The sequence below is a fragment of the Bos indicus genome, chromosome 17, assembly GCF_029378745.1.
Source record: "Bos indicus isolate NIAB-ARS_2022 breed Sahiwal x Tharparkar chromosome 17, NIAB-ARS_B.indTharparkar_mat_pri_1.0, whole genome shotgun sequence".
Taxonomy (NCBI): domain Eukaryota; kingdom Metazoa; phylum Chordata; class Mammalia; order Artiodactyla; family Bovidae; genus Bos; species Bos indicus.
Window position 1 is genome coordinate 58,164,088 of NC_091776.1, and position 25,839 is coordinate 58,189,926.

The following is a 25,839-nucleotide window of genomic DNA, read 5'->3' on the forward strand; positions in this document are numbered from 1 at the left end:
AGTCCCTCCTACCACCCAGTTTCACCAAATTCTTTCTCCTAAAGGTATAGAGACTTGTGTCAAACGCATTATAGGATCTAGAGATGGGAAATGGTAACCACTAAACAGATTACTTCTTTGGCTGATATGGGCCATGGATACTCCAGTGTCTTCTGGGAAACACAGCTGTCCATGAAATGCCAAATGATCAGCAATCACATTCACTCTTCACCAAGAAGAAAATACAAGACTAACTTTAATGGCATAAATGCCTGCCTCTTAAAGCATGGCCAAAGCCACGCTGGTTTCAGCTGGTAGAAATGCAGACTAGTAGGGGCCACACCCCAGACCTCCTGAATCTGAAACTGCGTTTTATCCAGACCCTCTGTGATGCATGCACACAATAAAGTCTGGCCTAAACTATCTGCCCCCATCCCACTCCACCAGCATGTGGCCCAGAGCAGGCACGAGATGGGGGACACTGATCTGCAATTCCCTCGGTGGGTCTCAGTTCTCACATGCCTCTCACCTCACTGCATGGAATTCGGTTGTCTGAAGGGTAATTTGGACTGTACAGTGGAACATGATGTCACTGTTTTGTCCCCAGGCTGACCCTCAGCTCCCAACCTAACAGCTGGCTTGACTGAACCAAGGCCTCACACCTTTGCATCAGAAACAGTGAGGACATTAACAGCTCTGGCGAGCTCAGAAAGGCAAGCACAGTGCTGTCAGCCTTAAGCACGCTGCCACGGGTCAGCCATAACTCAGACTGCAGGAGGAACGCAGCGCTGGAGCAGCTGGTCACGAAAAGATCAACACCACGTGGGGATATGAAACACGATCGTTTAAGCTCAAGGTTGCTTCCCTTCAAGTAAAGCTGCTATCCCATTTGTGAACTCTGTGGAGTCTGTCATTCTGTAAAGTACACTTCTGTTATGGAGGAGCTTCCCACACTTGAATTACACATGTAAGCAAATCCTGACGGCTTACCTGTGCACATCTTCCTAGTTCTCTCCTGTTCAGATACTGAAATATATTGATTGCCAACTCATAAGGCAGTTGGATATCAAAGAAGGGAACATCATCCATTTCATTCTGAGGAGGGAAAAAAAGAAAAGAAATATTAAAATTCTGAAACATGAAAATGTAGGCCCTTTAAATGATCAGCAACGACCTTAGGTGGTGACAAGAGACAGAACTGTGATACTAAGGAGAAGCAAAACGTTCTCACTATTCCATGGAGCACAGTCATAGAACTCATTCAGAGCCTTATAGTCACTCTCAAATCTCTGACTCCCCACATTCATATGAAGTCTCCTCACATGCACTTATAAACTCCACAAGACCATCTCACGAAATGATTCAAAAAGGAGAAGCAGGGGTGCCCTCTCACAAGCTAAGGGGTGCCACGGGAATCAGTGCAGAGGTCCGTGGAAAGCCTCTCAACGTCTCAGGAAAGATGAGTGGCAGGAAGCCAAGAAAGAGCCTTGAAACCAGGGAGGGAGGCCACTGGTCCTTCCAGGACAACTGCTGCTATTCCCCAACCTGGACGGGAGTGCATGTACATAGCAGAGAAACGCTGACCTAGGTCACTGCAGTGTTTTCTCCAAGAAGAGGGGGACAGGGCTGTGAATGTGAGCGGAAAGTACATAAACGAGGCGCCGCTCCTGAGTAAGGTGAGCACGTCCCCCCTCAGCCACAGGAGAAGCACAAGGTTTCCTAATGCACTCGGGGGCTTGCGCTGGTTAACCCAGGGAGCCAGTGCAAACAAAGCAGTTTCTTCTTCGGTGTCATTTATTAATGCGGAGAAATTAGAGCTCGCCTGCCTTTGGATAAGCAATTAGGGATGAGGTAACAGGCTTTATTTGAGAGATAAGGCTGTCATGACGATCCTGGTAGCACAAAGAAATATGAGCATGAAACAGAAAAAAAGGCCAAGTGTGCACATGTATCCCTCTGTCTGTGCCCAAATCCACCTGCCAAAGCCTGCTTTGGAGTAGGAGCCTGTGAAGCTGGGGAAAGCGGCGCTATTCATCCCAACAGAACTTGCTTAATAAAATTCACTTCTAGTAAGCTTTGGCTGACATCAGTGACTTACTGGATACAAATGAAAGTATTATTTCACCACTCAAATACAACAGTTGTATACTGCAAGGCTGCATGGAAAGAGTCTTGGCGTGCTAAGGCACCAAGAATCAGGGTGAAGATTTTTCTGGAACTGTGTTTCCATTCATCTAGAACTCTCAGGGCTAACAGTACCCAGGGCATAAGGAGGTAATGTATTCAACTGCAAAAACAGTGCAAGGCTAATAAGCATGAAGGCCAAGAAGGCTCTCTAGAGGGAAAGGGAGGAAGGGCTTACAGTTCTCGGCGGGTAAAGAAGGAACAGAATGTTAAGTCAGGACAGAAGAGTTGGCTGTACCGAAAACAACAGGAAAAAAAAAAAAAATCTGCAAGTGTAACTGAAAGACAAAAAGGATCCCTGCCTAAAAAAATAAAGGAAAGTCATTGGTCAGGCTAGGTCCCCTCCTACAGCTAATCGACTTTACCCATCAAGAAAAAGAGGCATCACTTTCTCTCTGCCCAGATTCAACTTCAGATGCCTTATTGTAATGGTGAAAGGAGTCAATGAAAGCTGCATACATTACAAGACTATCATTCACAGCCCTGGACTTCCTTCTGCTTTCTCTTTTGGATTATTTGACTACAGTGAGGTGGAGAAGTCTACCTTAAACATTCAGTAGAGAAGCAAGAGGAAAAAATGTCCCCTGTCCTATACAAGCAGAATAAAGGCAAAGTCTGCATTCATGCAAACTGAACTCATAATTAGCTTTTTCTTTTTTTATCTGCTGCCAGCGATGTGCCAGGCATTGTTTTCTTCAATCTTCCCTTCAGAACTCCCTATAAACTGGTGTCTGGATTTGATGTGATTGGGATGAAGGGTGAGAAATTACCTCTGTTTTTTAGTTTTGTTGGTGCACAAAAGTCATACTTCTGGTGGCAGGTGCCTTCTCCCTTCTGCCTATTCAGTTGGCCAGTTCTCTCTTCTCCTCCTAGAAAATAAGGCCTCTGCCTAGCATACTCCAGACTCTGCCACCATTTGTCCTGACACCAGTGACCTCTGGGATGCAGTACCACGTTGGGGTTAGAGCACAGATTCCAACTGGTCATCCTGGCTCTGCCATCTCACTAGCCATGAGACCAGGCTACACGCAACTGATTCTCAGCTTCCTCATCTGTGAAACAGATGTCAGCATACCTATTGTGTTATTCACAGGGCAGTTATAAGGATAAAATGAAATAATTCACGGAAAGGACTTGGCACAAGTACCCAAGGCTAAGCATGCAACCATCGATTGTTAAAGTTACTGTCTTCTTTCCTTGAACGATATATCCCAGGCCCCTTTTTTTCCTTCAACAAGTATTTGTTGATTAGGTCCACATTCCACTCTGCCCCCACATAAGCTTGTTGTTTACACAGAAAGTTGTCTCCCCTTGTCACATGATAAGCAGATGACGGTCAACAACAGTGGAAAGGGAAGAGTACGGCACAGGCTGTCATTCAGGGATCTGAACACTGAAAGTATCCACACAACAAGGTCTCTTCCAAAAAGGCTTTCAAAAAAGAATCATCAGGGATTCCCTGGTGGCTCAGTGGTAAGGAATCTGCCTGCCGACGCAGGAGACACAAGTTCGATCCCTGGTCCAGGAAGATCCCACCCGTCACAGAGCAACTAGGTCCATGTGCCACAGCTATGGAGTCCATGCTCCACGATGAGAGAAGATAGCACACCACAACTAGAGAGGAGCCCCACTTGCAGCAACTAGAGAAAAGTCCGTGCAACAACAAAGACCCAGTACGACCAAAAATAAAACAAATTTTTTAAAAACAGAATCATCAATTCTAGACGGTTATACCACAGTAATAACTACAGAAGGATCTGCTCTACTGCACAGTGGATGAAAGTGAGGCGGCCAGCAGGGTGCGAACCACCAGTCGGGGGTGTTAGGGCTCCCACACCAACGAACAATCAGAGACGCCACAGTGGTCTCACTGTTGACACAGTTGTCATGGCTCTTGACCACCTACCAGTTCTAGAGGGTAACAACTGCTTCAAAGCACTGAATTATAATTATGTAAACACCAACAGCACAAAGCCAACTTTTTTTTTTAAATCACTGTGCTCTGAGAATTATTATCTAAACTTCAAAATGATGGTCAATCCCAAACAGATCAAGTCCCAGACTCTTATGTAAACGAACTTCCCTGTTGCTACCACTGGCTGGGAATGGCAGGAAAAAGCATAAAAGAAACCAATATATTAAAGAGAGGTCCAAGTCCCCACACCTTAAGAAATACGTAGACCCGCAAGGTCAGGAGACCAAACGCTGCAGTTTCCTGTTGCACACTTGGAATCCTTCTGGCAAGACATTCTCTCATTGGCTCTTGTAATGGAGGCTGTGATGGGTCACTCAGTTTCCCTGTCTGGGTCCACAACACTTATCCCCCCAGAGGCCCAGGATGCTGCCTGCCAGCAGCTCATAGCTGCGTCCTTTCCCAGGCACGCCCTGAGCAAACAAGCTGCCTCATTCCAGGTCACACTCCCTCTTCAAGGGCAGTGTGCAGCCAATGACCGCGCGATAGCGGAGTAAAAAGGCCTCAATATGGGACCCCCTCAGCAAGACCAACCCAGGAAACCACCTGCACGCAAACCTCTATCTCAGAGTGTTTCACGGTTAATCCTACCTTTACTTGCAAGCAGCCCTGTATTCAACACATTCCCAAGGGTTCTTATGCATAATCCCAGTGTCATTAAACTAGGTAACCTACTTCACTTTCCACTAAAGAGGCAACAGAGAAATGCAAGTTAGAGTGACATTATTATATCAAAAACCAAAAAACTACAGAGGAGCTTCAAGGTTAAGTCAATCACTCATAAATTTCACTTTGTTATTACTAGTAACATACCACTTGCGAAACACCTTACAAAAGATTGAGAGTTATGAGCATGTTTGATCCCGTGGTTGAAAATGCAATCCTTTTACAGGTACAGCGTGACTGGACAAGGAGATAGAGCCACATCCTGGACTGAGGCTGCAATCCAGTAGCCACGTATAAATTAGCCGAGGCAGCAGGAAGGTCCTAAGTGCTCTCATTTGGGACTTCCTGCAGTTCATAAATGTAAGTAAAAATGATAATAATAATGCTACTAGTGGGTACAGAAATACCTTGTAACCTAAAAGGTGCCATCACAGACTTCTACCTAGACTATTTTGAAGCATGTGCCATTGTGCTCAGTCGCTTCAGTCACATTTGACTCTTTGCAGCTCCACTGCGCCCCGCCAGGCTCCACTATCCATGGAATTTTCCAGGCAAGAATACTGGAGCAGGTTGCCATTTCCTACTTGACCCAAGATCAAACCTGCATCTCGTGTGTCTCCTGCACTGGTAGGCAGGTTCTTTAACACTAGCGCCAACATACCACTACCCCAGAAGTTATTGGCCAAATTAACCAACTGTATCTGTACCAACTTAAATATGGAAATGGACAAGTTGTCATTTCAGAAACTAAGATATCCTAAGAAGAAATCAGACAAAGGGTTTCCCTGATGGTCCAGTGGTGAAGAATCCGCCTTGCGATGCAAGTGACATGGGTTCAATCCCTGGTCAGGAAGATTTCACGTGCTGTGAAGCAACTAAGTGTGTGCACCACAAGCACTAACAAGAGCTCTAAAGCCCAAGCCACAGCTACTGAAGCCACGCACTGCAAATACTGAAGCCCACGCACTCTAGAGCCCACGCTCTGCAATGAGAAGCCTGCACACTGCAATGAAGCGGAGCCCCTGCCTGCTGCAACTAGAGAAAGCCTGCCCAAAGCAACAAAGACCCAGAACAGCCAAAAATAAAGTAAGTAAATCTTAAAAAAAAGACACTTGAAATATTACAGGAAACTTTGTCATACTATAAAAGTGTTAGTATGATTACAAAGTTTAGAGAATAATTTAGAATGGCCAAATCTATGGTACAGAAGACCACTCGGAAGACCAATAAATTTAAAGTATTAATATTAATGTGTACATGCTTGATCCTGTTTGATTCTTTGCGACCCCATGGACTGTAGTCCGCCAGGCTCCTCTATCCATGGAATTTTTCAGGCAAGCATACTGGAGTGAGTTGCCATTTTCTCCACCAGGGGATCCTCCCAACCAGGGATTGAACCCTGCATTTCCTGCATTGCAGGCAGATTCTTAACCCACTGAGCCATCAGGGAAGTCCCACAAAGTATTAACATTTCTTCAAATTTAAAGAAAAACATCCTTTTGACAGCATACAATTTGGCTTTTAATTTTTTTTTTTAATGATTCAGATATTGACTCGCTATCCACTACTGGTGACCGCTGTCCTGTACCAAACATCAGAATCATCTTTGGAGTTGTCTGGGTGTGTGTGTTTCAAACCAAAATCCAGGGTCTCACTCAGACCTTCTGTTCCAAATTCTCAGGAGTGGGGCTCAGGCATCTACTCCTTAGGAATTCTCATGCAAACCAAACGTTGAGAAACACAACCCTAACTTATCGACAGATATAAAAATCAATCCTTTCCCAATCAAGTCAAAAAAAAAAAAGAAAGCCACCACAGAGAGGTTATGTTACTTTGTTAATTCAAAGTCAGTGAATACTCGATTTTCCCAAAGTCTACTGGACTTACTCCAGTAAATGTTAAAAGAAATTGCAAACAGATCCATCCCCAGGGAGGCCGATTTGTACTCTCATGTACTAATGTAAGACTAATTCTGCAAATGGATTGGTTTTGTGCCTTACTGTTAGAAATTTAATCTGTCTTCTCTTGTTTAGAAGAAGAAGGGATAATCACTAAGCGCCAAATCAGTAAAGAGTGAAGAAACGGACTTAAGGTTTGTTCCCAGCGTTCATCTCTAGGGCAAACAGAACACGAAAGCTCTCTCTCTAGATGACGTCTTAAGAAACTGAGACAAGAACCTCGAGTTTAGACAACAGATAACGCAACATTTCTGCGAAATCTGCCCCTGAAAGGAGACTGTTTTCTACAGGAATTTATCTCAACTGTTCACATACTGCTGAAGAGTAGAGCAGACCCACACAATCTCATGAGAAGGAGTGGATGAGTTCCAGTTTCATCTGTATTTTCTTTAAGAAAAATAAAATTGGTCGACTGCAGGGGGAAAGGTCTGAAATACTGTTGAGATAAACAGGTGTTCGTTTACGTTCCTAAATGTGTCTCAAAACGCATAACAACTATGTGACCTTTTCATTTTTAAAATAAGGTAAAATGTTTTACGTCCAAAACACTATCTGAATTGAAGACCATGCCAACTGCTGGGGCGGGAGGTACTATGAGCGGGTGTGTAAGAAATGAAGTCAACACTCAGAACTAAAATTTTTTATAGAGATATATCATTGTCACATAAAATGGGATAAAAACTGGAGTCTACAAAAAGCAATAAAGACAGTCCCCCAAGGTACTCCCAAGTTCATTAGGAAGCCAGCTATTCAGAACTTGGAAATCATTTCTCTGAAGCAACAATGCTATAAAGGGTGGTTGAACTCCCAAACAGTCCACAAAAGGCCAGTTTTTCATTTAACACTTAGCATGATCCCTTGCGTGTCACTATGAGAAAAAACAAAAGGAATTCAATGAATTTTGGTTGATCACATACGTGGCTGATGTAACTGAACTACAGTACACAGTGCACTACAGGTCCACTGCAGTGTCTACCAGGCACACTGCGCTGCACACAGCAGATGCACATTCAACATCCACGGTGCTTTTTTTTAATGGGCTTGCCAACTTCAAAAGCCACTATCATTCACCACCTACCGGTATGATTCCCCCAGGCGCTGACAAGGGATGGACACAAAATGGTTTAGCACCTGGATTAGTGAGAGCTGGGGCAATCCCAGGAGGTTGGGCAGTGGGGGAAGCTAGGAAGGCAGAAGAGGCTGGATCTCTGCTTTCAAAGCCCCTTTTTCATCTACAATGGGATGCAACTTCTCTCTCCAGGAGGAAGAGAAGTCAGAAGAGGGAGCCCTTTGTCAAAAGCTTCAGGTCCCAGAGGAGCCTGTGTGGGTATGGCTGGTTTGTAGAAGTTCCCTGTCAAGGGTCCCAAACTCTCCAAACACATTCATACCATCAAGACTAGCTATATAATTTGTGCAGCCCAGAGGAAAACAGAAGTGTAGGGCCCCTTGTTTAATATTAAGAATTTCAAGATGGTAACAAGAGGGCATTAAACTAAGCAGCATATGCTGCTGAGCCTGGGGCCCTAGGTGACCACACAGGTCACATGGACCCGTGAGGCCAGCTGGCCCTGGCCGCCACAGAACCTTTGCACTTGCCGTCCTCTGCCTAGAATGCCCTCTCCTGAATCTCTCCCCGCTTCTGGAAGTGTGACCTTCCCAAGAAGGCTTTCTTGAATACACCAATCCCCAACACATACACACTCTTATCCCTTCTACCCGCTGTATTTTTCTCCAGAGCATCTACTACCCAACCATTATTTGTTCATTGTCCATCTCCCTCTTGCCCAAAATGTGGACTTTTATAAGAGCGTTGATTTCTCTGTCTTGTTCACTGCTGTAGCCTCAGTGCCAAGAACACTGCCTGGTACCAAGAAGCCCTCTCTCTAGTGCACGCATGTGCACACCTGCTCAGTTGTGTCCAACTCTCTGCGACCCCATCAACTGTAACCTGCCAGGCTCACCAAGAAGCTGCCTAATGAGTTATCTGAGGAGTGAATGAATGGAGCCCAGGTTGCTGCATGCAGCAGAACCTTCCAACGAACAGATGCCCTGAGTTACAAACTGTTCTAGTGCACACACAGAGACCATTTCAAAACATGCCCAAGTAGACACTTGCTCATTCACAACAGGAAAAAATGAATGGCACTGACAGGAGAACATTCTAGTTTGGGTAAGGAAGAAGGCAGCGAACCCTGGGCTGGAAGAATCAGGAGAGAGTAAACAGAGGAACAAGCATCAAGTGAAGCCTTAAAAGGAAAGCAAAGGACAGAAAGGAAGGGAAGTCTCACCAGGCGGGCCAACACTTGAGTTCACATTTGACTAGGCTGCCTTCTCATTTTGTATTAGTGTTTCCCTACTTGTTTCTAAGTTTAACAAAAAGAGGAAAGTCATCAAACTGACCTTGCTGACAACAGAGATGTAGGCTGTGACAAACTGAGCAATAAATACTGGCCAACAGTATTAAAATTTTTTATCAGGCCTGAAAACCCAAATCTTAATGCTCTGAATGGTCACCAGGGTTCCAACCGCCATAGATCCTCCTTATGAGGTTGCTGTTGGAAGCAGCAGTCCCTGTTATTTCTACTCCACAAATGCAGGCAGGGCCACTACTACACTCAGTACCATGGGTGGGGGTACAGGAGGAGGACAACAGACCTGCCCTTCAGGGATTCCAATCCAAGGGCGGGATGGATGCTGAAGCAAGAGGTTTACCAGGAATAACGCTTAGCAAAGAGGAAGTGAGATAGCATAATAAACTCTTCTGCAAAACCACTGATAATAATAGTGCTAGCTTTAACTTACTGGCTACTGACTGTAAGCCATGCTTGGTGCTAAGAATGTCCCATGCCTCCATACAAGATGATACTAGCATCGACCTTTTTTGCTAAGTAAGGCAAGATAACTGAAACTGCCCACGGTCAAACAGCTAGGCGGCAGCAGAGACCAAATGTGGACTCGAGTTTGCCTGATTCCAGAGGCTGGACTTGTAACCAGGGCCAACCTGATCCATTAATGTCACCATTTCAGTTTTTAAAAAAAGCAAGACTGTAGGCTTCTGAGGTCTGCGACTGTGTCCATTCTGTTTACTGCTGATTCCCCAGAACCTAGCTGATCCATAAATACATGTTGGATGAACAGAAAACACCTACATTCCTGCAAACACTTTGAACTCTTACCCCCTTAAAGCAGTCATCTGTTGTTTCTGCCCAATATCCATTTCCTCTTTTCTGTTAGGAAATCATCCCATTCTTAGTCAACATGGGTTAGGTGAGGCTGACTCCACTCATCTGCAGGAGAAGACAGTGGATGTGAGCCTGGCCAATTTGCATCAGTGACTGGTTCAAGGATGGACCAATGAGAATTAAAGTTCATCACTCTGGGAGCATAAAACATGCTCTTTTTCACCGAGTTGCTTAGCTGCTAGCATAGAAAACTGAACTGGCCGGCAGCCATTTTATCCCAAACTGGAGAGCACCTGTCTATGAATAAAGCCAACAAAAGGAAAGCAGGACCAAGAAATGAAGAGATTCCTATTAGGAAGAAAAAAAAAAACTTTGCCAACTACGAGGTAAAGGATGTTAACCAAACTTACTACAATCATTTTGCAGTATATAGCTATGTCAAGTCATCATGCTGTACCCCTTAAATTTATTGTTTTCTATGTCAGTTATCCAAGTAATCCAACTCTATGCCCCAACCAGTAATGCTGAAGCTGAAATTGAACAGTTCCATGAAGACCTATAAGACCGTCTAGAACTAACGCCAAAAAAAAAAATGTCCTCTTCATTATAGGGGACTGGAGTGCAGAAGTAGGAAGTCAAGAGATACCTGGAGTAACAGGCAAATTTGGCCTTGGAGTACAAAATGAAGCAGGGCAAAAGCTAACACAGTTCTGCCAAGAGAACGCACTGGTCATAGCAAACACCCTCTTCCAACAACACAAGAGAAAACTCTACATATGGACATCACCACACGGTCAAAACTGAAATCAGACTAACTATATTCTTTGCAGCCAAAGGTGGAGAAACTCTACAGTCAGCAAAAACAAGACTGGGAGCTGACTGTGGCTCAGATCATTAACTCCTTATTGCCAAATTCAGACTTAAACTAAAGAAAGTAGGGAAAACCACTAGACCATTCAGGTATGACCTAAATCAAACCCTTTACGATTATACAGTAGAAGTGACAAATAGATTCAAGGGGTTAGATCTGATAGAGTGCCTGAAGAACTATGGACGGAGGTTTGTGACATTATACAGAAGACGGTGATCAAGACCATCCCCAAGAGAAAGAAATACAAAATAGCAAAATAGTTGTCTGAGGAGGCCTTACAAATAGCTGAAAAAAGAAGAGAAGTGAAAGGCAAAGGAGAAAAGGAAAGATATACCCATTTGAATGCAGAATTCCAAAGAACAGCAAGGAGAGATAAGAAAGCCCTCCTCAGTGATCACTGCAAAGAAATAGAGGAGAACAACGGAATGGGAAAGACTGGAGATCTCTTCAAGAAAATTAGAGATACCAAGCGAACATTTCATGCAAAGATGGGCACAATAAAGGACAGAAATGGTATGGACCTAACAGAAGCAGAAGATATTAAGAGGTGGCAAGAATACACAGAAGAACTATGCAAAAAAAGATCTTTAAGACCCAGATAACCATGATGGTGTGATCACTCACCTAGAGCCAGACATTGTGGAATGTGAAGTCAAGTGGGCCTTAGGAAGCATCACTACAAACAAAGCTGGTGGAGGTGATGGAATTTCAGTTGAGCTATTTCAATCCTAAACGATGATCCTGTTAAAGTGCTTCACTCCATATGCCAGTAAATTTGGAAAACTCAGCAGTGGCCACAGGACTGGAAAAGGTCAGTTTTCATTCCAATCCCAAAGAAAGGCAATGCCAAAGAATGCTCAAACTACCACACAATTGCACTCATCTCACACACTAGCAAAGTAATGCTCAAAATTCTCCAAGCCAGGCTTCAACAACACATGAACCATGAACTTCCAGATGCTCAAGCTGGATTTAGCAAAGGCAGAGGAACCAGAGATCAAATTGCCAACATTTGCTGGATCACTGAAAAAGCAAGAGAGTTCCAGAAAAACATTTATTTCTGCTTTATTGACTATGCCAAAGCCTTTGACTGTGTGAATCACAACCAACTGTGGAAAATCCTGAAAGAGATGGGAATACCAGACCACCTGACACGCCTCCTGAGAAATCTGCATGCAGGTCAAGAAGCAACAGTTAGAACTAAACATGGAACAACAGACTAGTTTCAAATCGGGAAAGGAGTACATCAAGGCTGTATATTGTCACCCTGCTTATTTAACTTACATGCAGAGTACATCATGTGAAATGCCAGACTGGACGAAGCTCAAACTGGAATCAAGATTGCCAGGAGAAACATCAATAACCTCAGATATACAGATGACACCACTCTTATGGAAGAAAGCAAAGAAAAACTAAAGAGCCTCTTGATTCAAGTGAAAGAGGACACTGAAAAAGTTGGCTTAAAACTCAACATTCAAAAAACAAAGATCATGGCATCCGCTCCCATCACTTCATGGCAAACAGATGGGGAAACAATGGAAACAGTGAAAGCCTTTATTTTGGGAGGCTCCAAAATCACTGCAGATGGTGACTGAAGCCATGAAATTAAAAGATGCTTCCTCCCTGGAAGAAAAGCTATGACCAACCTAGACAGCATATTAAAAAGCAGAGGCATTACTTTGCCAACAAATGTCCATCTAGTTAAAGCTATGGTTTTTCCAGTGGTCATGTATGGATATGAGAGTTAGACTATAAAGAAAGATGAGCACCGAAGAATTGATGCTTTTGAACTGTGGTGTCGGAGAAGACTCTTGAGAGTCCCTTGGACTGTCAGGAGATCAAACCAGTCAATCCTAAAGGAAATCAGTCCTGAATATTCATTGGAAGGACTGATGCTGAAGCTGAAACTCCAATACTTTGGCCACCTAATGCAAAGAGTTGACTCATTGGAAAAGACCCTGATGCTGGGAGGGACTGGGCACAGGACAAGGGGACGACAGAGGATGAGATGGCTGGATGGCATCACCAACTCGACGGACGTGAATTTGAGCAAGCTCCAGAGTTGGTGACAGACAGGGAAGCCTGGCGTGCTGCAGTCCATGGGGTTGCAAAGAGTCGGACACGACTGACAGACTAAACTGATGTCAATTATAGCTCAGTAAAACTGGGGTGGGGAGGATAAAAACAGAGAGATGGAAGTATTTCTAGTTACATTATAAATTACATTACAGAACAAGAACTACCACCTGAAATTCTCAATTATGTGAATCAACAGATTCCAGTTTGGTTTTTTAAACCAATTTAAGTTGGGTGCTGATTGCTTGCTGCCCAGAGTCCTGATACACCACCTAAAGAGAAATGAGACTGAGCAACTGGATTTCATGACCACCACAGTGAAGAACGCAGCAATATGCTTGTGATTATATTCATGCAGCTCTACTACCTATGGGAACCCTGAGTTTATTGAAAAGGGGGAAAAGGACAAAAAAAGGCAATACCTCCAAACTTCTCTCCAGGGCCATATCATTTCTTTCACTAATTCAACCGTATACCAAGAAGACAATTTAGGTGTCCCTAACTCACCACCTAGAACAGATGGTCTCTAAGCACTGTATCAAAAGCTTCGTAAGAGAAGGCTCAAGAGCAATCATTTCCAAGTCTTCATTTCAGCTGGGCTTGTCCATCAAAGGTCAGGCCTGTACCCGACTGTGTAACACTACAACACTACCCCATCAAGAGGCAATTTCACTCCTGATAACTTACTAGTTGTTCTTGCTTCAGTGTTGATACTGAAGACTGAACTGAAAGAGACTGCACCAAAAATAGAAGACCTGACAGTGTAACAGAGTACCAAAGATGGGGAGAGGAGGGGAGAGCGGGTGTTTGGAGGTGGTACTTTTTTTTTAAAATTTAAGACTAGTCAAGTGCAGTAGTGAGAAGGGGGGAAGAGTAAGGAGGTGGTACTTTTTATTTCCTTTTCAGGTCAAATGGATGAGACTGTCATGAGTTTTTTTTTTTTTTGGGGGGGGGGGGCGGCGGGGCATACCAAATAGAACTCAATCTTCCTTTCAGGAGTCACCCACAGATCCCAAACTCATGGCCCAAGGCAGATCTAGCCCACAGAGAAGTGTTATGGAGAACTAGAGGAAGGAAGAGTTCTTGTGGCAGATGGTTGTATTAACTAGTCCCAACTTCAACATGATTCTCTGTACTCAAGCATTTGCGTAGCTCCAATTCTGGGTATGGACATATGAATTGCTCTGGTCAATGAGACAATAAACACACAGACTTCACAAGCACTTGTGGGTTAGGACTTGCCCTCCTACCACTCTCATAACTCTGATAAGGTCCACCCAGGGCTAACCTGCTAGATGATGAGACACACATACACACACACAGCCAGAGCTGTTTCCGTGACAGGAGCTAACCTCAGACATGTACACGAGCCCACCCATGCCCAGCCCAAACTGCCACCCTGAAAGACACTGAGCTAAATAAATTCTTTGTCTTAAGCCAAAATTTTGGGGAAAAAATTTTGTAGCAAAAAATCTTTGATAAGAGTTGGACTTCCCTGGTGGTCCAAGTGGTTAAGAATCCACCTGCGGCTGCAGGGGACACAGGTTCGATTAGGAAGACCCCACATGCTGTGGGGCAACTAAGCCTGTGCACCGTAAGTGCTGAGCCTGCGTGCAGCAACTCCTCAAGCTTGTGCACCTAGAGACTGTGCTCCGCAACAAGAGGATACCACAAGGAGGCCCACACACCACAACGAAGAGTGGCCTCCACTCACTGCAATCAGAGGGAGCTCACGCACAACAGCAAAGACCCAGCAGAGTCAGAGTAAACAAATAAAATTATTTTAAAAATGAAAAAGAAACTGGTAAGAGTCCACATAAAAACACAAATCACAATTTGGGGAGGAAAAAACCTAAAGACTCTATAACACCAGGACCACATTCTTACATGGCAACAACCAGCTAATCTGGGTCAAGACTCCCACGTTTAGCCCAGCCATAGCATGCTGTTGCTGCTAAGTCGCTTCAGTCATGTCTGACTCTGTGCGACCCCACAGACGGCAGCCCACGAGGCTCCCCCGTCCCTGGGATCCTCCAGCCAAGAACACTGGAGTGGTTTGCCATTTCCTTCTCCACAGCCATAGCATACATTCCCCAATTTGTCACTATCATCTCATCCATATTAGGGTCAAGTTCATTGCCGCATGTCATCTCAGTTGGGTGGGAGTATATTTATGGCAAAGAAAAAAGTGAAATACCATATTCCACATATTCCAGTTACTATGAAAAGTGAAAAAGTTAGTACAATTACTTTGGAAAATGGTCAATATCTACTAAGGGTGAACATATGCCTACTGTAACCCAGCCATTCTACTCCTAAGCAGATACCCAACAAACCTGTTCATATGTTCCAGAAGATCTACAAGATGTTCCTAGCAGCACTTTTCCAGACAGCTCGAAGCTGGTGATTAACAAACTAGTTATCAGTAATGCCCATCAACAGTAGAATTAGTACAATGTGGCATATTCCTAGGGATAAATCTCATGCATAATGCTATGCACAAGAACCCAGACACAAAAGTGCATGCTATATGATTCTACTGATACAATTTTAAAAATCAGATAAAATTTAAGGTGTTAGAAATCAGGTGAGAGGTTACCCTTGGGTGGAATGGCACAAGTAAAGGTTCTGAAGAGCTGGTAATGCTGTTCTGTAACCTGGACGCTGTTTACATGGCTATATACATTCTTGGAAACACATTAAGATGTACATTTATGGTTTGTACAATTCAATACAGAGGTTGTTTTTTTAAAAAAATGGGGAAACAAGACCAAGAGGAGGGCTGTGCATCAAGAAAAACGGTTAAGTATTTTTCTTTAGTGATATCATGAAGACAATTTCTACACCGTTATGATGTTTACTATTTAATGTGACAAAAAGAATGGTAGTCGTTATGAAACAAATTATTACAAAAGTATGGCTGGAATCTGTGCTCAACATAAACACCTGATGAACTAGGAAAAAAGGATCAAATGAGTAACAGCCTACTTCACTCATTCACATTCCTGCCTGCCTGCCCTCTGTGGGCTCTGGGACTTACAACCCCTGAAATACAAATCCAGATCTTTTTTATAAAAGCTGCCATCGGTTTTCTGACTGAAGATACTGGGTGAGTCCCTTAAGTCAATTACTTTCCTAAACTTCATTTGCCAAATAAGTCTAATGCTAGCCACTGGAAAGGGTCACTGGGAAAACTGGAAATCACATTTCTAAACCCTGACAATACCAAGGAGACAACAAGCAAGCACACAATGATTTTATTAGTTTATTTTTTATTTATCGCCGTGTTACTGATGATTGCTAAGTACACAAAACAAAAGAAAACCACTAGCGATGCCCCAACGGTTGGATGCTGCTGATGGTGGTGTAGTGACTGAGACTCTGAAGTCCCTTGGATCCTCCAGAAGGCAGGCTGCTTCCATTTTTAGGATGCTTAAGTGAGGGCTCCTGTTTTTGGAATGGACGCCTCAGGAGTGTTAAGTCTGGAAAACCCCGAGCGAGCATCAGGACCCCAAACCAAGAGGTGGTAAAGCTGAGAACAATATCTCAAACTCACCTGATCATTCCAATCACCAGGTTTCTGGGCCCCCTCCTCTGGAAACTGATGCAACAAGTCAAGTTTAAGGAACTCCTAGCTGGTGAAATTTAAAGTCCAACAGATCTGGACCCAAATTCAATCCAAAGAACTTGTCAGATAGGTAATCCTGAGCAAGTTACAGAAAACCTGCATTTCCTCATTTGTAAAAGGAGACCAACAATACCTACCTCCCAGGATTGTTGTGACTCCTAAAGACAATGCCATATTCAGTAGGGAGGATTACTGGTCCTAATAATCCCCATTCCTGTTTCTCTTCACCCCCCATGCACTGGTCTTGCCTTTGCCTACATGTCTGTGAGAATAACTTCTGTGTAGATCCGCCCTGGCCTGGGCAACTTATCAGGTGATAAGCCACCTCGCCAAGGCATTAAATTTTAAAAATGTTTACATCTGTCAGACTTTAGTGGTCAAACACTTCTTACAGAAGCAGGCATGATGCCAGTATGAATTTTCACACACGTAAGAATTGACACGTTAAATGAGAATGTTTAACACATAGACCAAAAAAAAAAAATACGTCATCTCTAACTTTAGAGATAGGCAGAGCACAGAACCAGAAACTTGGTGAAAACTTACAGCTACTAATGTTATTTGAATATAACTATATATTATGTTGAGTAATCCATTTCTTCTAGAAACAGCTTGGCAATTACATAACTACTTCCAACTGGGAAGCCACAGATACTGCCTTTGAGCCCAATTTAAATGAAGCCCTTGAACCCGCTGCCTTACCCCAACTCTTAACCATGATTGTGTTTCTGGTGATCTTGATTGTGCCAATCTCCTGAAAAGGATTAAAAAAAAAAAAAAAAGTCCCCGGCTTTCTCCAGATTCTGGAAGATATTCATGTCCCATAAAATGGTCACTATCGGTAGCATGAAAGTTCTTATCAAAATATTTTTTGTGTATTTTAATTGAAGTAACACATGCACAGTCAGAAAAAACCTGAATTGTCCAAACACTATATAGAGAAAAGTTAAAATTCCTTCCTGTCCGCATGGTGGGTTTGCCTCCCCCAAGTTTAGGAGCCCTTCCAGACCAGGATTTCCTCGATCTGGTACTTACATTTTGGACCAGGTAATTTTTTGTGGGTGCTGTCCTGCGTTGTAGAATCTTTGTCAGCACCCCTGGCCTCTACCCACGAGATACTTGCTGCTACCAGCCACCCCACACTGCCCCGCCCCAGTTGTGGCATCCAAAAATGTCTCCAGACACTACCAAAACGGGAGACAAAACCGCCCCCCGTTCGGAACCACACTTTCCAAAGATACTCAATGCATCCACAAACGTAGGGTTGGGTTGCTGTTTAGTCGCTAAGTCGTGTCCTACTCTTGGCAACCCCGTGGACTGTAAACCGCCAGACTCACCTCTATTCATTCCCCCCCCCCCCCCAACCCCACCGGTGGCACAGTCACTTTCCAACTCATCAGGCGGTCTGTATCGGGGCGGGGGCAGCCCGTGCCTCGGCGGGAGGCGACAGCCACTCACCAGGTCCCGTATGAGCTGGTCCACCAGCTGCTCTCCGCCCCCGGCAGCGTCGCGGGCCGGAGGGGAGCGGGAACGGCTCGCCGCCTCCTGCCTCTCGGCCCGGGTCGCCCGCGCCGCCGGGGGCCGCCCCGCGCCCTCCAGAAGACCCTGGGCCAGCGCCAGGTACCCCGAGGCCTGCTGCTCGCCGCGCCCGGACACCACCTCTGGCCGCCGCGGCCGCCGCTCGGCAGCCTCGGGCCGGCGCCGCTTCCTCAGCGCCTGGGCCTGAGCCAGCTCCTCCTGCCAGCGCCGGCGGAACTCATCCAGACTGTGGTCGTCCATCGCCGCCGCCCCCGCCTGCCTCGGCCCACCGGGCGCCACGGGACGGTGCCTCCGCGGGAAGGTCCCTCCGCGGGAAGTGTCCGTCGCCGCCGGAAACCGCCGCTTCCCGGCTCTCCGGTTCCGGGTGGGCGGCCCCGCCCCCGCGCGCCCCGTCGGGCTGTGCAGGGCTGGTGAGGCTTGCGGCGGAGCTCAGGGTCGGGGTCTGTGCCCCCGCCCCCAGCTTCTCAGCTTCCCTGTTTGTGGCTTTTGCCAAGTGCACACTGCGGCAAGCCGTTTGTTTTTGTTTTTTCAAACGTGCATTGAGCAACTATTGTATGCCAGGCGCTGAGAATTCAACATTTAAATCTGCAGCAACAAAAATAATTCCTTCCCTCTTGGGGTTTGGATTTAAGTAAGGGGGTGGGGGGAGGAAGAGACGTTCGACAAATAAATATGAACGTCTGATCCGTGGGAGGTGTTATGAAGAAGCTGCTGCTGCTGCTGCTAAGTCGCTTCAGTCGTGTCCGACTCTGTGCGACCCCATAGACAGCAGCCCACCAGGCTCCCCTGTCCCTGGGATTCTCCAGGCAAGAACACTGGAGTGGGTTGCCATTTCCTTCTCCAATGCATGAAAGTGAAGAAGCTACAGCAAGGTAATAAAATAAGGCGAAGGACGGGGATGGGAGGATTACCTTTAGAAGGATGATCCAGAGAATGGACCGTCTGACATGGCATGTGAACTAAAAGCTAGATGAGAAGAGAAACCAACTATGGGATGATCAGATCTCAGAAAAGATCTTTCTAGAAGGAACTACAAGTGAGAGGGCTGTGAGACTGGAAAGAAAAAAGACAATCGCATACCAACTTCCAATGGCTTTGTATCAATTGTTACTACAAGGAATTTTTCTCCCCACCTGGACTTAACTCCTCCACAGCTTTTCATGTCTCAGCTCATCTCCCAAACCCTGCCCACACAAATCAGATCTCCCTGATATTCATTCTTATAGCATCCCATACTTATAGCACAGAACACAATTTGTAATCTTTTATTTGTGTAATGGCTTACTAACTGGACTTACTAAATGGCTTCCCTACTGGACTGTCAATTCTTAGCTTGGAGGTCAGTGATAAGTAGGAGCTCAATAAATATTTACTTAGTAACAACCCTTAAAGTGAGAACTAATGTCTCCACCATATTGACAAACAGCCACAAATCACACAGCTGGTAATTTGCAGACCCAGGATTCTAATCCTCTTTCTTACTCCATGTGCTTAGTGGCTCAGTCATGTCTGACTCTTTGTGACCCCATGGACTGTAGCCAGCCAGGCTCCTCTGTCCATGGGGATTCTCCAGGCAAGAATATTGGAGTGGGTTGCCATGCTCTCCTCCAGGGCATCTTCCCAACCCAGGGATGGAACCCAGGTCTACCACATTGCGGGCAGATTCTTTATCGTCTGAGCCACCAGGGAAGCCCAAGAATACTGGAGTAGGTAACCTGTCCCTTCTCCAGGGGAACTGAGCAACCTAGGGATTGAACCAGGGTCTCCTGCATTGCAGGCGGATTCTTTACCAGCTGAGCTACCAGGGAAGCCCTCTTACTCCATACCTGACCTGCTAATTGTCAAAATCATAGAGTCCACACATCTGAAACAGCTAGGAACCATTTGACTGCACCTGGGGTTACCATGCGTATGTGTATATATGTTTTCAAATTCAGTGATATCATCAGCACAGTTATTGACAGCCTGGGTGCCAGAGTTAGATCTAGATGGGAATTCCAGCACCTTCATTTACTCACATCCTCTTTCTTCCAGCAATTCCCCTTCTAGGAATTTATCCAAGAGAAGAGAATTGAGTGAGGAGTCCAAAGAATGCCTTTAAGAATGTTCTCTGAAGCACTGTTTATAGTACTGAAAATCAGAAGCAATCTAAGTAGTTGAGCAAAGGGCATTGGTTAACTAAGTTATACCGAATCAGAACATAGGAAAGATCCTAACTGGATTGTCAGCTTCATGAGAGCAGAGACCTGATCTATTTGTTCATAGCTATGTCTTCAGTGCTCAGTACAGTGTCTGGCACGTAGTATTACACATGACAAGTGAGTAAATGAAAAACTGTGCAGCTATTAAATTACATTGGAGAAGAAAAACATATGAAAATATTCACAATAGAGCAAGTCAGGATACATAGACACATGTATGGCAAAATCTCTTCAAGTGTATGCATTACAAAAAATACACACCCAAATCTTACCAGAAGAGATCTCTAGAGAGAACAGATTTATGGGGTGATTTACTGTCTTTATCTGTATTTTCTAATTTTCTACAATAAATGTTTTCCTAGCCTGAGTTCTCCCAGAAAGCTGAGCTTGAGACCCCAGGCTTTCAGGCAGCTGGTTATTTGTAGGAATGATTCTAGAGAATAAGCATGGGAGATCAAGAAGCAGGGAAGGAGGGACAGCTAATCCAAAGAGCATTCTTGGCTTGGTCCTGCTGTGGACCACTCAGTCTCACTGGGACCTTCTAAGGAGCCTCAAAGATTCTTCTCCCAAGAAATAAGAACTGGAAGGGAATATTTCTCCATTGACTCATCCTCCTTTAGAGAAAGGTTAAACCACGGGTTTTTCATAATCTGTCACTTCCAGGGTGAATATAAGTGAACAGATTCCCATGGATGTCCCACACCAGGGCAGTAAAGATACCCTGGGGCAGAAAGCAAGAGATACTCTGTGCAGTTAACCTGTCAGGTCACCCATGCATGAAGTCAGCCACAACTAAAGGGAACAACCAATCAAGAGGATGTGGTGGAGGGCATTAGAAGCACTCAATAAAGTATTTTTTGTAATAAAGATAAAATGAGCTATTTCCCCCCAAACATTTAGCTAACATCTTCCTTCATTCTAGATGTTTTCCATATGAATTCCAAAGGTCAAACGTGTTTTTATTTATCTGCCTGTAGGTCAAAGCCAAATAAGTCTCTTCTGATCTCTCTAGGATACTTGGAGCACCTAATACTTGAAAAGCAGACTGGAAAAAATTTTAAATACCTGATTTTGATGGTCCAAAAAAAATCAATTTATTTTTGTCCCTTTAAAAGAATTTTAAAGGGCAGTGGGGACAGGCTAATGGGGCCATTAGTCACCCAGGGAAAATGAAAAAAGGGGGAGAAATATGCTCAATATTACCTACCATTCACTAATAATATTATGTTGATTGCATATATTTCCAATATAATAGCAAATTCCTGGGCCTCTGTATCATCAAATGAAAAATAAATGGAAAGATATCTTCCCTTTAGAATGACTGTAAGGCTGGTAGGATGCCATAAAATTCCTAGCATCCATAAGGCACGTAGCAGGCATTCTATGAATGATCATTAAGATCCACATTGATATGGTCTTGGCATTTAGAGATTATGTCTAACTTATCCTCCGTACCTCTGGTGCTCCATGAGCCCCACCCGTTCCCCTATCAAGAGTGCTCCTTGCAAGTTCAATCCATTAGAGATCTTTGGTTGCAAGCAACAGATACCAGAAATTGATACCTTAAGCATAAACTAGTTGAACTTGGAGAGATAAAAGAGGAATAACTAGACCCTGGGAATGCCCAGAACCAGATCAGATTCAGAGATGTCATTTAGGAAGTCATGAACCATCTGTTTTGGTTGCACTCACCACTACTCTTCAACCTTCTGGCATTCAAAATCCCAAAGCAGGAGTTCTTAGAGTGTGGCCCCTGGACCAGCATCACCTGGGAACTCGTTAGCATGGAAGCTCTCAGGCCAGACTACTGAATCAGAAATTCTGGGTATGCAACCCCAGCAATCTGTGTTTTAACAACCCCTCCAAGTGACTCTGAGAACCCCTACCCCAGAGGATCAACTGAATGGTCTGGCTTGAGTCACATCCCAGACCTTGACTGGGGAGCAGGGACTATAGTGGGTGAATTTCCAGGACCAGATCAAGTGGGGAAGCAGAGTTTCCCAAAATAGAAGAAGGGGGAAGGTATACTGCTCCAGACTAACACATCTATATGGCTATCTATCATAGGAGGAGACTCTGAGAAGTCAGTCTCAGTGCTCCCCATGCCTGCACATCCCCTCAGCCCACTGTTGAGGTGCTATGCACTCGCCACTGAACCCCAACTCTGCTGGAGCCCCAGAAAGACAGCTGAAAATGGCCAACACCCTTGCCCAAGTACTTACTGCCTCACCCCTCCTCCTCAGTCACACACTGGCCTACTGGGGTTCAAGAACTTCACTGCAGAATTATGTAGGCCTCAAAAAAGTAGTTAAAGTGGGGGACAGGAACAGAGATCATTAATATTCTCTCACGTACAAGGTAAGAGGGTGTATCAGTTTCCCACGGCTGCAGTAACAAATTAATAACACATGAAAAAACCAACTGACTTAAAAACAACACACTATTGTTCTCTTACTGTTCTAGAACCCAGAAGTCCAAAATCCATTGCACTGGGCTGAAATCAAGGTGCTGACAGGGCCCTGCTTCCTCCAAGGCTTGAGAGGAGACTGTTTTCTTGCCTTTTCCAGCTTCTAAAATTCCTTGCATTCCTTGCCTTGTAGCTTTTTCCTCCATCTTCAAAGCCAGCAGCAGAGTCTTCCTTCTGTCATCACACTGCCTTCTGTCTCTGTGTTCAAGTCTCCCTCCCTCTTGCTCTAAGGGTACCTGTGATTACATAAGGCCCACCTGGGTAACCCAGGCTCCTCTCTCCATCTCAAGATCCTTAGTTTACTCTTTTATTTTGGCCACACTACACAGCATGTAGGATCTTAGTTCCCCAACCAAGGATCAAACCCATCCTCCTCATAGTGGAAGCACAGAGTCTCAGTCACTGTTCTGCCAGGGAAGATCCTCAAGGTCCTTAATTCCATCATATCAGCAAAACCCTTTTTGCCATCTAAGGTAACATTCACAGGTGCCAGGGACTCGGACTTGGATATTTTGGGAGGTCATGGTTCAGCCTACTGAAGAAGGCCTTCAGTGACCACAGACTCAAATGCCTTCAGGTGACTCCACAAAATGAAAATGAGGCAAGTAGACTAGGTGTGAACTGTGGCAAATGAAGCATCAGTTCAGTTGCTCAGTCATGTCTGACTCTTTGCGATCCCATGAATTGCAGCACACCAGACCTCCCTGTCCATCACCAATTCCCGTTGTTTGCTCAAACTCATGTCCATCGAGTCAGTGATGCCATCCAGCCATCTCATCCCCTGTCGTCCCCTTTTCCTCCTGCCCCCAATCCCTCCCAGCATCAGGGTCTTTTCCAATGAGTCAACTCTTTGCATGAGGTGGCCAAAGTACTGGAGTTTCAGCTTCAGCATCAGTCCTTCCAATGAACACCCAGGACTGATCTCCTTCAGGATGGACTGGTTGGATCTCCTTGCAGTCCAAGGGACTCTCAAGAGTCTTCTCCAACACCACAGTTCAAAAGCATCAATTCTTCGGCACTCAGCTTTCTTCACAGTCCAGCTCTCACATCCATACATGACAACTGAAAAAATCATAACCAAGACTAAATGGACCTTTGTTGGCAAAGTGATGTCTCTGCTTTTGAATATGCTATCTAGGTTGGTCATAACTTTCCTTCCAAGGAGTTAGCATCTTTTAATTTCATGGTTGCAATCACCATCTGCAGTGATTTTGGAGCCCCTAAAAATAAAGTCTGACACTGTTTCCACTGTTTCCCCATCTATTTCCCATGAAGTGATGGGACCAGATGCCATGATCCTAGTTTTCTGAATGCATAGATGCCCATCTAGAGATAAAAACCAAAACTCGGCTCCACTCTGCTTCTAAAAACCAGTATCTTGATTTTTAATTACTAGCAACAATTTCTGACTTCTAAAAAATAAATTTTTTTATTAGAACTGTAAGTTGCATTCAGTAGCCCCAAAACCTAACAGTAGTTCATTCTTGAGCAATCCATGAATTAGGACAAAACTCCCTTCCACTTAGTCGGAAACTACTGAGCTACTGAGCATGCACACCCTTCCACTTAATACTGAGATACCGCCTTAGCTCTTGTGAGCAAGATTGAGGAATCACACCTCATTTGGAACCACTAATGAGTGAAAAACACCAGGAGACCAACCTGAAGCTAATAGAAGGAAATGATGTGATTTCACATGTTTAGAAACATTAGCATCAACTTTGGAATTTTACAAGCAGCTATTTCAAATATCAACATGACTCTGATATATTTATCACCATAGGTATTATTGCCGTTTGTTGCTGTTTTATGCCTTCAAGATTAAAAAAATATTAATTCCTTGGCATGCTAAATTGCTTCAGTCATGTCCATCTCTTTGCGACCCTATGGAACATAGCCCGCCAGGCACTTCTGTCCATGGAGATTCTTCAGCCAAGAATACTGGAGTGGGTTGCCATGCCCTCCTCCAGGGCATCTTTCTGACCCAGGGATCAAACCCATGTCTCCTGTGTCTCCTGCATTAGCAGGTGGGTACTTTACCACTTGTGCCACCTGGGAAGCCCATTAATTCCTTGGGTGTAGGAACAACTTTGGTCTTAAAAACTACCTGTAACAAGAAAAGATTTGCTTGTACTTGAGAATTCTCCCATCAATAGTTTCCTTTTTTTAAAGGCTGCACAGACAGGATTCAGTGTCAGCTGCTAGTTACAAACTTAATCATTCAAAGGGATGTTGTCCCACGAGGACACCACTCCCCTGATCTTCCTCTCTCCTCAGCCTCCTTTTGCCTTTTTTTTTTTTTTTTGCTGTCCCATGTCTTAGTTGCAGGATGTGGGATTCAGTTCACAGACCAGGGATGGAACTGCATTGGGAGCACAGAGTTCTACAGAGGTGCTTTGCACATACTTCTATTGTCCTAAAATACTCTCTCCACATCACTTCTCTGTGCAGCTAAAGCCCTATCCACTCTTTGCTGTGCTGTGCTTAGTGGCTCAGTCATGTCTGACTCTTTGTGACCTCATGGACTGTAGTCCCCCAGGCTCCTCTGTCCGTGGGGATTCTCCAAGCAAGAATACTGGAGTGAGTTTCCATGCCCTCCTCCAGGGGATCTTCCCAACCCAGAGATTGAACTCGGGTCTCCCGCATTGCAAGCAGATTCTTCACCACCTGAGCCACCAGGGAAGCCCAGGAATACTGGAGTGGGTAGCCTACCCTTCTCCAGAGGCTCTTCCTGACCCAGGAATCAAACCAGGGTCTCCTGCATTGCAGGCGGATTCTTTACCAGCTGAGCTACCAGGGAAGCCCCATCCATCCTTTAGCTCAGCTTATATGTGACTTCCTCAGAAAAACCATCCCTCCATGCCTCATCTGAGGCATCGATACACAACTGTTGGTCACTGAAATCCACTCTTACTGTAATAAGTTGTTTTCTTTGTTATTTACTTGTTTGTCATCTCCTCCATTAGAATGTAGGCTCCGTAGGAACCATCTATATCTTGTTCTTCCTGTGTTCTCTTCCCAGTTTTGTTCCTGGGATTTGTTGGAAAATTGTTGGTTGGTTGGTTGGTTGGTTGGTTGGATGAATGACTGAATGAATCCATGGGTGATGAAGCTAA

The 25,839-nt window shown here is 44.7% G+C and overlaps 1 protein-coding gene across 2 annotated transcripts in view; it reads right to left on the reverse strand.

Annotated features, from left to right (window-relative positions):
- The window catches only part of FBXW8 (F-box and WD repeat domain containing 8), a 113,548-nt gene extending 95,158 nt beyond the window's left edge, over positions 1-18,390 (reverse strand). The window contains exons 1-2 of one of the 2 annotated variants that reach the window (XM_070769598.1): positions 17,975-18,390; positions 970-1,074 (exon numbers count right to left, since the gene is read on the reverse strand). In XM_070769598.1, coding sequence (XP_070625699.1) covers positions 970-1,074; positions 17,975-18,295 — 426 coding nt within the window. In that variant the 5' untranslated portion in view covers positions 18,296-18,390. The remainder of the gene's footprint in view (positions 1-969; positions 1,075-17,974) is intronic. The other variant, XM_019977658.2, reaches the window with a different exon arrangement.
- Between the last annotated feature and the right edge of the window lie 7,449 nt (positions 18,391-25,839).